This window comes from Pipistrellus hanaki (genome assembly GCF_964339955.1).
Source record: "Pipistrellus hanaki genome assembly, chromosome: 14".
In the NCBI taxonomy this organism is placed as follows: Eukaryota; Metazoa; Chordata; class Mammalia; order Chiroptera; family Vespertilionidae; genus Pipistrellus; species Pipistrellus hanaki.
In genome coordinates, this window is record NC_140516.1 from 52,395,057 (window position 1) to 52,412,427 (window position 17,371).

The 17,371-nt window shown below is 56.9% G+C and overlaps 1 protein-coding gene across 4 annotated transcripts in view; it reads right to left on the reverse strand.

Moving 5' to 3' along the window:
• Positions 1-17,371, reverse strand: part of DOCK1 (dedicator of cytokinesis 1) — a 200,191-nt gene that overhangs the window by 164,040 nt on the left and 18,780 nt on the right. For 2 of the 4 annotated variants that reach the window (XM_084904416.1, XM_084904415.1), the window contains exons 3-11: positions 13,286-13,326; positions 12,098-12,153; positions 10,633-10,729; positions 7,509-7,657; positions 5,203-5,338; positions 4,139-4,296; positions 3,102-3,183; positions 2,570-2,705; positions 1,286-1,358 (exon numbers count right to left, since the gene is read on the reverse strand). In XM_084904416.1, the coding sequence (XP_084760542.1) occupies positions 1,286-1,358; positions 2,570-2,705; positions 3,102-3,183; positions 4,139-4,296; positions 5,203-5,338; positions 7,509-7,657; positions 10,633-10,729; positions 12,098-12,153; positions 13,286-13,326 (928 nt within the window). Of the gene's footprint in view, positions 1-1,285; positions 1,359-2,569; positions 2,706-3,101; positions 3,184-4,138; positions 4,297-5,202; positions 5,339-7,508; positions 7,658-10,563; positions 10,730-12,097; positions 12,154-13,285; positions 13,327-17,371 lie in introns of all 4 variants that reach the window. The other 2 variants (XM_084904414.1, XM_084904413.1) reach the window with 1 other exon arrangement.

Sequence of the window (17,371 nt, forward strand, 5' to 3'; positions counted from 1 at the left end):
AGGGATGTGTGTGACGGAGGAGCTGAATATTTAACTGCATTTAGTGTTCATTCATTGAAACAGCCAATGTGGCTGGTGGTGGCTGTATTGGACTGAAAAATAGAAGCCACATCGGTCGTTGGCCTCCTGTGGGTAGAGTCTTACGGGGGAGCCGCCCTCCATGCCAATCCTGAGGCTCCCTGCTCCTCTGTCCGACTGCAGAGCCGTCTGCGGAGCCGGGCTTCCGGCCGCTGTCCGACCAGCTCACCCGCCTGCAGAGCACCCTTCTCCGCTCCGCTGGAAGCAGGGTCAGTCCCGGGCTGGGTGGGCTGGTCCATCGAGCAAGGGTGGCGGCGCCAGGAGAGGCGCACCCCACCTCTGCTGCCCACCCCACCCCAGCGCGGGACAGCCTCCTGCAGCCGCCCACCTGCCAGCCAGCACCTGGAGGCCGTGTGCACCGTCTACCTACGGCCTATGTGGAGCGTGAGGCTGCTAACGCCAAACCAGGAAAGAGGAGAAAAGACAGAACGCGGGGCAGGCCCTGGCCCAGCCCTTCCTGGTCATCGGCTCTTCCAAGAGTCCACACCCGGGGACGCCGTCTCTGGCAGGGGCCTCGCCCATTCTAACTCCCCCTCCTCTCTGGGCGCCTGTCCGAGGGGCAGGGCTGCCCTCGGAGCAGCTGCTCCGCATTCCCGGGCACCCTCTCGCGTTAAACTCCAGGGAAATGACCCCGGCCCTCCCGCCTTTTCTACGGGATCTACCTTCACATCGGAGGACCGACTGAACGGCTCTGCTCCGGGTGCCGCCCAAGCCCCCTCCCCTCTACAGACATTTGTCCGAGCCAGACAAAGCCTTCACAGTGGGTGCGGATCCAGCCGCTGAGCAACAACCGCGAGGGGAAGGCCTGAGCCCGGCGTGGAGGTGCCCCTCGCTTTAGCAGCGCATTCGCCGTGGCAGGAGGAGAACCTCCTGGGATGGATTTGAACGCACTGTATTATGAGAATGGGAATCGCTACGAGAATAAATTAATTACGTAAGGAAGCATTCGTGCTCGGAGGGAATCGTAATTCTGCGTGACCTGCGTGTAAGGCGATTCCAGGGTCACAGGTAAATTATCCCACCGGCGGGACCACCCTCGAACCCAGGTTCTCTTCAGGCTACAAACACCCCATGCGCCACCACAGTGCCTAACCGGCCTTTCCCTGTCTCAGAGCAGCCCGCCTGCTCGCGCTGCGTGGACTCTCGAAGGTCATCACCGCAGCACGCGCTCCCCCGGCCCCCTGAGCTCGCCGACGCGCGCACTCACGGCTGGAAGGGGATGAAGTGCTGCTTGTCCTCATCGTCCACCTTCCCGTTGATGATGTCGGTGACGTCCATCACTGCGGAGAGAGGAGCAGACAGGGTTTGCTTACACGCCCCCGTGAGAGGAAAACAAACACACAGGGAACTGCCGACACGCCACGGGGTGAGCTGCGAGGCGGGACTCTCTTACAGCCAGTCACCCACCTCCCTGCTGGGAAGACGGATTACATTCTCTGAAAGCCCGGGCCACGCGGGGTGGGGCTCCAAGGGCAGAGTGCCCACGCAATCAATCCCTTTGCCCGGGATCCGACAGGCCCCATGGCTTGGCACTCCCAGGAGGACTCTGTGGGTTGGAATGTTCTAGAAACTCGAGCTGCTAAGACCTGGCAGGGGTCGTGGAGGGCCTGAACTGGGACGGCGATTCCCCGAGCCCACCCTCCACCAGGGGCTGCAGCGGCAGGCGGTGGGGAAACACGGCTGTTACGTCGGGGTCCTTATACCCTGGCGAGGTGGCAAACACGTTCAATGTGTGTGTGCGCGGAGGGATCTGCGATGGAAGGGTTCGTAGAGGGGTGAAGGCCCGGGGAGAAGCGGGGCTCAGGGAAAGTCTGCGGGGAAAGGATGCTCTGACCTTTGTCTCGATAAAAAATGTACATTAAATGCAGATTGTACTCTAGTTCAATGGGTTTTGAAAAACGCACAGATCCGTGGAAACACCACGCCAATCGAGATATAAATCGTTTTCACCCCACACACACGTCCACACGTGGAGGCTGGGGAGAGGCCCACTGCAGTCAACAGGAAGGCCAGCGGGGCTCAATGTTGGAGCGTCCAGCCAGGCACCAAAGGGCCACCACCCTCCCCGAAGGGTGAGAAACGAGTGACAGCCGGAGGCGGCTCGGCAGAGCTTCCCGGGACCTGGATGGAGCAGAGCAGACATGGCAGCGGGGCCCATGCCCCCTGGCTGCTGGCCACTCGCTACAAACTCACTCCTCGGCCCCTCCATTGCCCGGTCCAGAGGCCTGACCCCTCCAAGGCCAGGCTGCCCTCCAGGCTGAGCATGAGGGCCAGGTGCCCCCAGGAGAGGAGGCCACCTGAACACCAAGCACCTGGTGGGCACGCGGCCCTCGGCGGCTCCCTGCGCAGCCCCTGCCCCTGAGACCACCGGAGAGAACGGACAGGTTATTTCTCCGCCACAGGAGAACTGACCAACACAATGTCCAGCAGCGGCTCCCTTCGGGGCCAGAGCGATGACCCTGAGACCCGAAGGACAAGGAGACAGGCTTACCGGCCACGCCGAAGGGCCGCCGCAGGCCCGAGGTCAGCTTCCGCGTGTTGTTGTCCCTCAGCTCCATGCGGCCCACGCGGACGATCTGGCAGACGAAGCTGATTTTCTCCCTTTTCAGGTCCTTGCTTCCAAGGTCCTACAAATAGGAATTTCCGTACGCGTTATCCGGAGCCCCGGCTCTCAACGTGGCTTCCGCTAGGACAGACAGCAGGGAGAGGCGCAGAGAAGCATTTCTGAGCAGCAGGGAGCATTTCATAAGCTGTTCTGGACCGAAAGGGAACTGGACAACTACAGTCCAGCAGCGCCCGAGTCCACATCGGAGAGATCGGCCCTGGTAATGCCGTCGGTGTTTGCTCTGGGGAGGCTGCGGGCAGCTAGGGCCCCAGAGGACCGCCGGGAAGGGTGCCATGATGACGAAATGGCCATGAAGAATGGGCACCCCAAGAACCATGTGCCCTTGAGGGGAGGGGAGGGTTGGGGGGTGTCATTAGAACGCTGAGCGAGTCTACCCCACATCGCCGGATGCACTTACGGTGAAAACAGCTCGCAAATTATGTAGTCTGTCTATATCTTTAGGCAATCCTGAGCTTGACCAGCGGACCAGGTAGTTTTCACTGGAAAGAGAAAGAAAGAGAAGCAAATTGATTTTTTCAACGATAACAGGGCGCTCAGTGCACAGCCACGTTGGCTTGTAGTTAACGCCAGGAGGTTCACGGAGCAGACAACCACGGAATTCAACGCCGAGGGCGGCTGCTGCCCCGCTGATGGAGAAGCGGAGCCACTGCCCACATGGGGACATTTGAGACCACACCCCCCCACCCCCACCCCGAACTAAACCCCAGGCGGGTTCCACCCGGGCGTCCAGGGCGATCCTCACAAAGGAACTGTCTGAAAATGGCATGTCAAAATCTACTTCTAAAGCGTATCTGCTCATTGAGAATGACCACAGTCTAAAATTTACCATTCGACCAGCCACTGTGTTTCAGCGGTTAAGTGTTGACCCCTGAACCAAGAGGTGCCTGCTTCAATTCCCAGTCCGGGCACATGCCCAGGCCCCATCCCCAGTAGGGGGCAGAAAGGAGGCAGCCCATCGATGTTTCTCTCTCATCGATTTTTTGAACTCCCTATCCCTCTCCCTTCCTCTCTTTAAAAAAAATCAATAAAATATATTTTTAAAAAAGACCCTCAAAGCCCGGCCAGTGTGGCTCAGTGGCTAAAGGTCAACCTATGAACATGCCCAGGTTACAGGCTCGATCCCCAATAGGGGGCGTGCAGGAGGAAGCCAATCAATGATTCTCTCACCATTGATGTTTTCCTCTCTGTCTCTCTCTCACTCCCTCTCCCCCCCCCCCCATCCCCCACCTCTCTCTTCCTCTCTGACATCAACAAAGATATTTTAGAAAAAAATACCCATGTACAGAGCCTGGGCTGCCTGCCACCACACTGTCCCGGGAGAGCACGGGGTCAGCCACTGGAGGGGAGTCTGGCCTGAGGGTCCCGAGGGCTCTCTGAGGAGTGAGACATTGGGATGGCTCAGAGCTGCTGTGCCGGCATCGGGATGGCACCGACCTGATGAACCTGGACACCCCGGGGTCGTAGAGAGACATGAGCACCTCGGCGTCTTCCCCGATCTTGCACACCACGTTTTTGAGGTTGACGAACAAGGCCAGGGAGGGGGTGGCGGCGAACTTCGCCTGCCGGCTGAGGTCCATGTTCTGCTTCTGGGACTACAGTGGAAGCCAGGGGGAAGTCGGCATTAGCAACACTCTTTCTTATTAAACTCGCTTTTTCATTAACCTCACACAGAACAGAAAGCCGGGCACAACCAGCCAGCACAACACGGCCCAGTCACTCCCGGTGCCCGAGTTCCCAGAACCGGGTGCAGCCGGCTGAACAGAACAGCACCCGGTAACAGCCACAGACATGGGGCACAGACGGAGCGTTTCCTTCAGACACACAATCACTGCATGGACCTCTGCAAACCTCCTCTTATGCAGGGTGCCTCGAACAGCCACTAGGATGTGTGATGAGGAAGGTCACTAGGATGTGTTCCCTGCCCTCATCCAGCCTAAAATGTCACCCCTGCACAGAGCCAAGGGGCCGTGCAGAACCAAGCGTCCTTTCCCAGGAGGTGAGAACAAGTCATTAGAATCCTGCCTCCCGCCCAGCTGGCGTGGCTCAGTGGTTGAGCGCCAACCAATGAACCAAGAGGTCCCCGGTTCAATTCCCAATCAGGGCACATGCCCAGGTTGAGGGCTCGATCCCCAGTAGGGGGCGTGCCAGAGGCAGCTGATCAATCCATCGATCGATGTCTCTTTCTCTCCCTCTCCTTTCCTCTCTCTGAAATCAATGAAAACATATTTTTTTAAAAAATAAACATAAGTAGGCCCCCCTGCTAACACCCCTGCACGCCCCCCCCCCACCCCAGAGGGATGGAGTCCTTCCAGGCCATCAGCACCGAGCCTGGGGCAGGCCCCCTCCCTCATCGCCAGGAGGAGCATGCCGGGGGCTGTGCCTGCCAGGTATTTCCAGTGCGAAGCCGGGCCTTGCCGGTGTTGGAGCAGCTGGAGCTGACCCTGTCCCAGGAGCACGCGCCCAGAGGTGAGCAGCGGGCTGCGGGGAGCCACACGCACCTTCTCTTCCTGTAACCGTTCCTCCACTTGTTTCGACGCCACTTCGTGAGCTCGGAAGAGGCTGATCGTGCTGGTTAGCTCTGGATCCAGGATGTTCCCATCCTCGTCCCTCACCACCAAGTCCAAATCGAGAATTCTGGAACGACAAGAACGCAGAACGTCAGGCACAAAGATCAAGCGCTTGGACTTTTCCTCACACACCTTCAGTCCAGGCAGCTGTGCAGAGGAAAACCTCACAGAAAGTCGGGGTCACCCACAAATATTCAGGAAACGTAAATTCTGCAAGGTCACTTCCCCGGGAACTCAAAAAAAATACATACATAGATCAGTAACAAAAATGTCCTTTGTCACAGGTCTATAAGCCCACGTGAGCGGTGTGTTACCAGCTGCTGTATGAACAGTATCCACAGCTCACAGCACACACACGCGGTGCGGTGTCTATTCGGGTGAGTCCTCTGCAAGTGTCCGTCTACTTCGAGTCGGTTCTAATCCCTATATTAGCCCGTCGGGAGTTACCACCAACTGCACTGAGCAACCTTCTGGCCAGACGGTGAAATACGGTAGCCGACTGAAACCATGAGCCGGCCATCCCTCGCTACGTGTTTTGTGGGCAGCATTCTCTCCCTTTCCCCAAATCCAACTAACTGCTTTGGTGATTTTTTTTAACCATCATTTCTATGGAAGGAGCCAAGGTGATCACATAGGAGACGAGGGCTGTGCCATGGTGGAGCCACATGAGGATCTCACCTCGCCTTTGAGAGTCCCTGCCTGCTGGTCACAAGTCTATGGAAGCAGAAAATGCCAATTTTTTTTTAACCATAAAACCTAGGGAAGTCTGCTTAAAGAAAAAAAAATTCAATTAGAGAGTCTTTCCTGGGCACCAGCAGAAGAGGAAATGGACTGGCCACAAAGACTCCACCCGGACAGAGCAGCCGGCTTCTTCCGGAGGGAGGGCCGCCTGTGTGCGCTGTGATGGAGTGAGACCACGTGTCAGGCGGGTGCAGGCGGGGTTCATGTTGACCGTCCGGACAGCAATCACAAAACCTAACCCTTTCCTTTCGATATCGATTAAGCAAATCCACCGGCGGGAATCAGGGCCATGACGGCCTGTCCGGGGCGGGGGAGCACTCAGGCTTTTAAGCAAATGGTCTCCGTCCTGCGTGGAAACAGCCTCCATCCCCGCAATGACCACAGGCATCTCATTGGTTGTCATTGCAACATGTTTCCCAGATTCTACTGCTTCCCCCAGCCCTGCAAGTGCCCTCAGGCCCCTGCTCGAGAGCCACATGCAGCTCTTTGGCCCCTTGAGTGTGGCTCTTCCACAAAATTCCAAGGCCTGGGAGAGTCTATGTTGAAGAAGTGGCGTTAGAAGAAGTTTAAAAAATGTGGCTCTCCAAAGAAATTCCAATTATGCTGTTGGTAATTGGCTCTGTGGACTAAAGAGTTTGCCAACCACTGACCTAAGTCCCTCAGAGACCAACACCCTGGACGCATCCACACCAACCCCCCGGCCCGAAGCACCGCTGAGGACGGGGGCTGGGACCGCCCAAGGCATGACATGCAAAGCTGTGTGTGTGTCATGTACGTGCATTTTCCTAGAAAGAGGGTCCTTGACGCTAATCAAATGGCTTTTGTCAAATGCTTCCCGGAAGCCGTTTTTAAATCAAACCTGCAACACCGAGATTCTATTTTATGTCGCTTCTCCCCGGAGAAGGGCCTGGAGAGCTGCGCGCGGAGCCCTGGGCTGGAGAGAGATGACGGCGCGCACGCAGCTCCTCAGCCAAAGGACTGACTTCCAAGGACTGTGTTTCCTATCAGAGCAGTAACCCCGTGGGAAACACCTCTCTTAACGGCATCGCTCCGCGGCACCATGTGCTCCGGCGGCTTCCCGCGGCCAGATCAGGCCGGGGGTCTCGGGAGGGAACTTGGAAATACTGTGCTCTCGTGGAAAATGAAAGCAGAGCTCCCACAGCGTGCGTTTCTCAGGCAGGAGGCCATGACATGGGTTTCAGGTGACAATGTCAACTATCCTGTATCTAGAACCTACGGGGGGGAGGGGGAGAGTCACCAGGCAAAGGGCAGGCCCCCTCTCCCCAGCTTCCTGGAGAGAAGAATAGGACTCAGAAAAGTCCCAGTGTTTCTCCCAGCAGAAAACAGCCCCTCCCTCCGAAAATGAAGAACACGCACTGGCTGGCTGCTGGGAGTTCGGCTTTCCGATAAAGGATGGATTTAGTCTCCTCGAGGCTCTGGTCGGTGTTACCGCGCCGGCTCAGTTAAGCATGAAATCAGCTCCCAAATGAACACACCTGTTTCCGTAGTCGATCTTGGCAGTGACCTTCTTCTTCAGCTCCTTGAGCTCGTCCTGGGGCAGCGTCCCGGAGAGGATCTGCGAGCGCCACTCGATGAGGTCGTAGATCATGTGCCGGACGCTCCGGAACATCTCCCTGTTGTCGTGCTGCGCGGAGGGGGCAGGGCGGCCAAGGTCAATGCGCCGGGGCAGCCCAGCACTGCCGGTGTGTTCTTCTCCAGACACACACACATGCAGTCAGTGCTTTATATGACAGAATGCACCTTGTGTCCGATTAAAAGCCATGCTAGCCCCGCCGGTGTGGCTCAGGGGTGCAGTGTCAACCTATGAGCCAGGAGGTCAGGGTTCAATTCCTGGACAGGGCACAGGCCTGGATTGTGGGTTCAATTCCCCAATGGGGGCGTGCAGGAGGCAGCCCATCAGTGATGATCTCTCATTGTTGATGTTTCTATTTCTCTCTCCCTTCCTCTCTTTGAAATCTATAAAAATATACATTGAGTGGCCACATTATTATGATCTCTAAATGCATAATAATGTACCCACTCAATGTATATGTGCGTGTATATATATATATATATACATATATATATATATTAGAGGCCTGGTACAAAAATTTGTGCATGGGTGAGGTCCAGCCAGCCTGGCCAGGGGGAGGGGACATGAGCGGTTGGCCGGCCTGCCTGCTGGTCAAACTCCTGGTCGAGGGGACAATTTACATATTAGCCTTTTGTTCTATAGGATAGACACTGAGTGGCCAGATTATTATGTGTTCAGAGATCATCATAATCTGGCCACTCAGGGTATATTAAAAAAAATAAAAAACTTTCTGTGGAATGTGGTTACTACCAGACACTCAGGATTAAAAGACTAAAAAAGTAATGCATGACCCTCCACATGGTGTCTGCACTGCAGCCTAAGGCACCTCTGGATCAACAGTCCACCAGCGCCGGGCTGCCTGAGAGCCTCCGGGCTGCCCATTGGAGAACCGGCCCCGCCGGGCAGCCACGGACACCCTCCGGATGAGTCTGAGCCTACAGGTGCCGCCTCTCAGACGCTGGCATCGCTGCCCAGCACCCCGAGCACTGGGCTCCTGCAAGAAGCCGAGTCTGAATCAATGAGTCACAGGGAAATGCAGATAAGATGCAGAATTCACTTCTTTTCACTGTCCACCTGTCTCCAGGATGGACGGCACAAAGAGGAGCCACCATTTTGCTCCTGCGAGAGGTCAATGGGCCAAGGGCATTAGGGACCCTGCAGAGGGAAAACAGCCCGTGGTCGTTCTGTGAAAAGCAATCTAAGCAACACCGGAGCAGGTAAAATTCTGAGCCTACGATCCCTATAAAATATGTCACTGGTCATCGCTCCCTGTTCAAACAGCGTCTCCTCACACCTGAGCCTCAGCCCAGCACTTCCAGCATTTCACCTCCTCCCGAGGAATTCCTCAGCTCCTCACTTCCATCACATAGAACACACTAGCATCCCAGTAACCCTTCTCTGCAGCATGATCCCGATGTTATTAAATGAAAACTAAATGGTCAAAATTAACCATTTAGTGAAAAACTGTGTTTGTTCCCCTCTTACTAATTTCCCCTGGCCCATTTTTCTAGAGCCTTGTCAAATAACGAAAATCCTTAATATTTTGCTAAATTGTCTACAACAGCACAGTAGAGCAAAAAGTAATCACACACCAAAAAATAAATAAAATAAATAAATAAAAATATCACAAGCATTTATCTTCGGTTTTGTACAAATCCCACAATGTAGGTCCATAAAAGGCAAATAGGAATTTTTTAAAAGGAGCCATTGGGAAGGCCTGCTTCCGGGCAATATGGCTAAAACCTTGTCCGCTGCCCAGCCCACGTGGCTCCGTGGCTGAGCATCGACCTACAAACTGGGAGGTCCCTGTTGGACTCCTGGTCAGGGCGCAGGCCCTGGTTGCAGGCTCGACCCCCAGGAGGGGGCGTGCAGGAGGCAGCCGATTCATGTTGATGTTTCCCTCTCCAAGATGTTTCTACCTCTCTCCCTTCCTCTCCAAAATCAATAAAAACATTTTTTAAATATAAAATAACAACTAACACAGGAGCCAGCATCCACTCCTGTTTGTTTTGCTGCATTATTTTGTTTAAAAATTGCTAAGTCAAATGAGAAACAGCAATGACAAAATTGCTCCGATTTACACAAAACATTCGTGGCTAACTTGACGCGCTGAGGTTTTGGAGAACGTTTGATGAACAATTACAGCAACTGCTTATTACTGTGCGTTTGCAGGAAGCGGCGCACAATGGGAACCAAGGAGCCTGCCTTCGCAGCTGCAGGATCCCAGGAAGCGGCCCGGGTCCCAGAACCAGGCGCGGCCGCCCGCACGGCCCGCTAGGAGCAGACAGCATTAGCATGCGAGAAGCAAGGAGCAGCTGGAACAGAAAGAAGGGCTAACAAAAGGTAATCTTTGCAAATATGAATTTCTGTGCCCCGAGAGAATAGGAAATGGAAGAGGCCAGGGCCCCAGACTCTATGCATTAATAAGAAGACTTCCCCCACAGCCAGCAGGAACAGACCGGAAGCCAGAATGGAGACGATGCCCCGCCCCTAACCATCACGCTGGAATCCACAGGCTCAGCAGTTTTCTCCAATGATAACAGCAGAGGGTGGCCAAAAATATATAGATAGATATAGATATAGATATAGATATAGATATAGATATAGATATAGATATATAGTAATCATCTCCTACCAAATCCCTAAATGAGCACCTACTGCAGCTTAAAAGCAGATGTTTGCCTTCGAGGACAAAATATGAACACTGAGGGTCCGCCAGCAAGGGTTGCCCAATCCCCCTTGGAAAGCAAAGCAGCCTGTCTCTCTTCCAACACAAGGAAGGGGAGACACAGCTGCACCCCAACACAGAGCAGGTCAAAGGGTGCACGACTCTCCCCACCCCAAAGGCTGAGCAGAATCCAAGCCACCTGCTTCCTTTGCCTTTTCTGCATATCACCTGGCCCCAGGTCTGCTTCTGAGGTTTGGGGGCGGGGGGGAGGGTATAAGGAGGGACACACATCGATCGGACAGAGAAGGCCCGGACGGGCCGAGGTCACGTGTCCAGCCGCGGCCGCACGGGCGCTCACCACGTAGAGCTGCCGCCAGATGGTGGACCACTCCCGCAGCGTCGTGGTGACCTCCTGGATGAGCGGCAGGTCGCCCGGGATGACCGTCTCATGTTGCCTGGGGAGAGAGGCGGAGAGGCAGCTGAGTTCCCGCTCCGCCAGGCCTGCGAGGGGCACCCCGTGATGCAGGCCCCGGCCACAGGGCCCAGAGCAGACAGGGAGAACAGGCACCGCAGGGCCGCGGCCACACGGAACACTGCCCGCGTCTCTAAGAGCCACAGGTGTCAGGACAAAGCCGAGGAGGCTGGTCTGCCGCCCGCGGTGCACGCCGCCCGCCTCCGATGCCGAACCCTGACGAGGCGGGCGGGCAATACGCCCCGAGTCTCCGGGACGGCGAGGTCTGGGCGGCGGGAGGCACCTCCACCACCTGCACCCATCGATCTCGGACGTGCCCCAGATTACAACCAGCCGTGTGGCGTTAGGCCTCATGATTATGGTTCCCGTGCATTTGTATTCATCAAACTATTTTTTTTTAAATTCACCATCCCCGGTCTGCCTGCGGCCTGTTGCCGATGGAGACGGACAGCGCCCCTTGTTCGGTCATTTCCGCGCGGGGCAGGAAGTTCCCCTGCCGCTTCCTTTACGGCCCCTGTGATGTACTTATTTCTAATCCTGCCTGCACAGCATCTTGTCCGTATAAAGCAAGACCACGCTCTGGGCCGTCACGCTCATGCCTCTCGGTGACTTTCTCCGCGTTAATGAGGCGTCTGTCACGGGCCCCCGGGAGCCGAGCGGGCGCCCTCCACGCGCTGAGAGGCAATTTTGCAATCAGCCGGAGAGGCGTCATTATGCAGCAATCATCTGATTAGTAATTTGATAACCTGCGTGTTTGACTGAGAGCGAAGAGGTAGCTGAGACAAACAAGGAAAACATCTTGATGTGCCCTCTCTGCCCCCGGCGCACCTGGCTAGTCATGTCTCACGCCTGCCTCGGGGGTTCCCGTGCCGCAGTGCCCTTGGAATGACCTTGGACAGCCCGGGGATGACCTCTTAGAATCATGGGATGACCTCTAACAAACACACGCCACAACCGGAGAAACTGTCAATGTTACAGGCCCCCATTTAACAGCTGGTTGTTCACCCTAAACCCTCCCAAAGCCTGCGGAGTCTTCCAGAAACCCCCTCCGAGCTGGGGGTCCGAGCGGCCTCTGCCTCGTGGGGCAGCCCCCCGGGGAAGCACAGGGCACTGGGATCTCCAAAATCCACATCTGGTTCAAGGACCATGACTGCAGGTAAGGGGCTGATTTGAGACTCTTCAAAAGGCTCAAACCCAGGTTGCACTCAACCCTAAGTCCCTCTTCCTCCCCCAAACTCCTGTCACCCGTGGGCCAGCCGCACCCACCACCCAACCCCCTCTAGGACTCTGCATGGGAAGGCCAGCACGGCCAATCCTGCATCCTTCATGGACACACCAAGACCAGACTCACCCTTTTCCTTCAACTATTGCTTCCTTCAGATGAATGTATGAGGCAGGAAATATACCCTTGGGAAGGAAAAAAAAAGAGAGTTTTTATTATCAATATGATTATTGACTGTCAATCAAACAACTGTCCCCAAACAAGGTGGGAGTGATTGGGTCTCTTTTAATCCTGCAAACTTTGTTTTCTGTGAGAGAGAAAACAAAGCAAAGAAAACAACACGTGAAAGACGGCAACGCATCAGCTTGTGTTTCTGCGAGGCTGCGGATCCGTTAGGAAGAAGCAGAGGGGGTGTGTCTGCAAAGACACGATCGCGGGGGATGGAACTGAGACGTCTCCACGGGCCGCCCCCCGTCCGCACTGCCGACCTGGACGCAGGCCGACCATCCGCCGCCGGACGCCCACGGGCCACTGGTGTGATGGCCTCCGCTGGTTCCTGACTGCAAGGTGCTGCAATGACCCCAAAAGCTGCCTGGCCCACAGATGTTCTCAACAGTCTGATGCAGAAACGGGTGCATTTCAGCCCCCTCGCCACTAGGGGAGCACGGTTTGCAGGGCTCTCATCTCCAGGGTCAGTGGTCAGCTATCCGCGGCGAGCCTAGGTTTGACTAATGAGCTTGCCGACCACTGGGATAGGGGCTTAATCACAAGGAACAACAACAGCTGTAATTATTGGAATCAAGAGTCTAGATCAGTGGTCAGCAAACCGGTTTGGCTCAGTGGTAGAGCGTCGGTCTGCGGATTGAAAGGTCCCAGGTTCGATTCCGGTCAGGGGCATCGTTGGTTGCAGGCACATCCCCAGTAGGGAGTGTGCAAGAGGCAGCTGGTCGATGTTTCTCTCTCGACGTTTCTAGCTCTCTATCTCTCTCCCTGCCTCTCTGTGAAAAATCAATAAAATATATTTTTTAAAAAGTCTAGATCAGTGGTCAGCAAACTCATTAGTCAACACAGCCGCAGTTTGCCAACCACTGTGCGCGGGGATACACCGCGGCAGCTCCTAGGCACACGTTGGCCAGAACAGGCTGGAGGGCGGTCCCATTGCAGCCCCCCCCCCGCCCCCCCCCCCCCCCCCCGCCCCCGGTTTAAATTCCAAGAAAGAGGCGCGAGGAAACGGCCAGGGGCGAAGGAGAGGGAACCCATCCCCTCTCAGGGTGATTTATGGAAGGGCACGCGCTGGGTTCAATAAGAGCGACTTACCTTCTTAGACTTTTTCCTTAAGGTGTAGCCTCGGTACCACCCTACACAAACACAGAGGCCAGAGGTTAGTGCACGGAGACGTCCTGGGCCCTGACCACCCCTCACGCAGGAGGACGCATTGCTTTGCTGACCCCGGGCGAGTCTGTTTTGAAAAAGTGGCGGTGTTAGAAGAAGTTTTGAAAACGTAGCTCTCAAGAGAAATTTCAATCGTTGTCCTGTTGATACTGGGCTCTGTTGACTAAGGAGTCTGCTGACCACGGGGCTATGGGACTGTGCGCAGACTGTGCTGGAGGCCTGGGAGGGCCTGGACGGGCAGCCACCGGCTCCTCCTGCCACGGGGCCTGGAAGGCGTGGCTCGAAGCCAGGCAGCAGGCTCCGAGGAGGACCCCTTGGCCCACGGGCAGGCTCTGAGCATGTGTCCTCCAGCCCCTCCCTCTGTCTGACTGGTGGTTGGGTCCCCCCAAGTGCAAATGCCAGCCTCCTCGGAGCAGAGCGGCCCCACAACAGACGTGCCATTGAGAGCGGACTTCCCGCCGAGGAGCAGGCCCGGCAGTGAGGGTCTCACAGGGAGCTTCTGTGGCCAGGCCCACAGGAGGCAGCAGCCCTGGCACCGGCCCCGATGCTCTCGGGCCTGGCCCACACTCAGGCCCCCTCCCTCCTGCGGGGAGGGGAGGGGAAGACAGCGGTGAGGGGGTGAGGGCGGGCAGACAGGGCAGCTGTTGGCAGGGGTTCCATTCTAAAGGGAAGAGTCCCTTCACATAGGGGCAGGCACACCACACCCTCGCCCTGCCCTCCGGCTGCGGGCAGACTGTCCCTGCAAACGCCTTGGGTCCTCGCCAGCACCCGCCCCCCACACCCCACACCCCGCACAGCCTGACGTCAGCGTGTCCTCAGCCCCGTCGCCCTGAGGTCACTTGAGGCCACGCACTCGGGGAAAGGGCGCCCACAGCGCACAGCCCAGCTGTGCCCGCAGGAGCCAGAGGACCGAGCCACACCCCGTTGGCACGTGGGGTGCAGGGGGCCGGTCCCCACACGTAACCACACACGGGTCTATGCTGTCCGCCCTGAGAGCTGGGGGACCGAATTAGCTCAGAAACGGGAAGTGGCCAGAGGCAGGAAGCTCAGGGCTGAGGGACCAGGGCGGTGGGGAGTGGGGGCGTGGGGGCCCCCAGAGGGCAGGGGGTAAGACGTGGGCCGCCCACACGCAGCGGGAGCCACGGGCTCTGTGTCCCGAGACAGCAGGAGGGCCTCTGCAGGGGCAGGAGACCAGGAGCGCAATCACAGGCACGACCCCATGCACAGCCACGGAAGCCAGAGGCACGCCCTCCGGCGAGGACTGAGCAACAAAACCCTGCACACTCAGGCACAGGCTCGCCATTGGGGGGCGGGAGGGGGGCGCCGGTGAGCGCGGGCACCTTCCCTCCGCTCTCCTGCAGGCAGCCGGCCCTGGAACGGCCTTCCTGAGCAGAAGCAAACCCTCGGGGGTTCCTCCCAGGCTGAGTGCACCGATCCTCCAGGCGCCTGCGCCCACGGATCAGACCCAGCCTCTGCCCTCCGAGGGCTCCCAGGCGGGAGGGCTCCCTCAGGCCAGCAGGAGGCAAACCCCGAATCCTGCTGCAGCACAGAGACTGTGGCTTCATCCAAGGAATGGTTCCAAAAATAATAATAACAACTCCCCGATCTCCGTGCAATGCCTGCCAGTCCTTCAGGGTCAGCATCCCGCCCCTGGGATTCGGCAGAAATGAGCGGGCAGCAGGCCGGGCACGTCCGTGGCCACGAGAGTCACTTCCTAACCCTCCGTGGTCTCGGGGCAGCCTGGCCCTGGGCCCTCTAAAGGAGGGGGGTCCTCCACGCCCCCTCACGGCTCCTTCCCCCTCCAGGAACCTACACACTTCCTTTCCCACCAGGCCCCCAGCCTAGAGGAGCCGGAGACAGAGGAATTAATCATCGCCCGAGGGCAAATTCGTTTTCTAAAAGTTAATATAAAGAGTGATCCTTGCGAAATTTTATATTCTCTGGAGCAATCTCAGTAATATCCTGAGAAGGGTCACATAGCAAAAGGAAATCAAATTTGACAAACAGAAATAAATTTTCGTGGAGAGAAAGTGGGAGCAGGGGGTGAGGGGGGAGCAGGAGGAAAGACCAAACTCTCGCACCCTCATGGAATGTAAACGAAACGCGAGGAACCAGCAGAAAGACAGTTACCCGCCGCTGTTTGACGGTAATAAAACCACCCGTCTCCCAGGCCCATACTCTTTCCCCGGGTGCCTTTCTCTGGCCGGGTTCTGATTCAAACCCAAAGACAATTTCCAAAATATGGGGGTTCATTGCCCATGAAAGGTCTTTACAAAGAAAGGAGGATTCTAATCAAACCTCAGAAGATTTTTTTTTAATTTTTAAAAAATATTTTTATTTATTTCAGAGAGGAAGAGAGAGGGTCAAAGGGATGGAAAGAAACATCCATGATGAGAAAGAATCTTGGACCGGCTGCCTCCTGCACGCCCCCTACTGGGATCGAGCATAAAACCCAGGCACGTGCCCTGACCAGGAATCGAACCCTGACCTCCTGATTCACAGGATGATGCTCAACCCCTGAACCACACCACCGGCAGCAAGTGGAAGAGTGGCTGGCCCCCAAATACGTGCTCCCGGAAGGGTCCTCTCTCAGGACGCCGGCCCAAAAGTCAAACGCCTCTACTCTCTGGTTAGTTTTTTAAGTTAAATGTCTGATGGGATCACGGGCTCGCCAAGGACCCCCCTTCAACAGGACATTCCTCCGGTGAGGGAAGGACAGGACGCCGCAGTCCCCTCGAACCCGCTGCCCAGGAAACTGCCATCTGCCCAGGAACGCTGTCGCCGCCCATGCCCGGTAACCGGGATTCCCCTACTGCTGACCGGGGCCAGAGAGCAAAAGGACGCTCCCTGCCGAAGAGGAAGGTGTCTGAGAGGAGGGGGCCGGTCCTTAACCTCGACTTCATTTCTCTCCGTCTCCGCGCAGCCAGGGTTACCAGGCGCGCAGAGCAGACCGGGCAGCGGACCGCCAGCTGTACAAGCTGCCAGCGCTGAGCTGTCCGTCACCCGCCTCCCCCGAGGACGGGCTGCGTCTGTGGCATCAACATCTGCTCCGAGGAAGATGCTGCTAACGCCTCTTCTTTCTTTCTGTTTGGGGGGCACAGGGTGTGAGGAGGATGGGGTCTCAGCGTGCAGCCCCTGGGGAGTGCGGGGCGGGGATGGGTGTGTGGCCGGGCTTGGCGCCTCCCGGGACACGGAGCAAGCCGGGCCTCGCCTGGTGCCTAAAGCCCGGCACACTCACTGGAGTGCCAAGCGCACTCCGAGCCGGTCTGAAGTGTGCCTGCTGGTTACCATGGGACCTCGGAGCCCGTCTGAAGTGTGCTTGCTGGTTACGATGTGACCTCGGAGCCGGTATGAGGTGTGCCTGCTGGTTACAATGGGACCTCCGAGCCCGGTCTGAGGTGTGCCTGCTGGTTACAATGGGACCTCCGAGCCCGGTCTGAAGTGTGCCTGCTGGTTACGATGGGACCTTAGAGCCGGTCTGAAGTGTGCCTGCTGGTTACAATGGGACCTCGGAGCCGGTCTGAAGTGTGCCTGCTGGTTACGATGGGACCTTGGAGCCCGTCTGAAGTGTGCCTGCTGGTTACGATGGGACCTCGGAGCCGGTCTGAAGTGTGCCTGCTGGTTACGATGGGACCTTGGAGCCCGTCTGAAGTGTGCCTGCTGGTTACAATGGGACCTCCGAGCCCGGTCTGAAGTGTGCCTGCTGGTTACAATGGGACCTCCGAGCCTGGTCTGAAGTGTGCCTGCTGGTTAGGATGGGACCTCCGAGCCCGGTCTGAAGTGTGCCTGCTGGTTACGATGGGACCTCCGAGCCCGGTCTGAAGTGTGCCTGCTGGTTACAATGGGACCTCCGAGCCCGGTCTGAGGTGTGCCTGCTGGTTACAATGGGACCTCCGAGCCCGGTCTGAAGTGTGCCTGCTGGTTACAATGGGACCTCCGAGCCAGTATGAGGTGTGCCTGCTGGTTACGATGGGACCTCCGAGCCGGTATGAGGTGTGCCTGCTGGTAGAT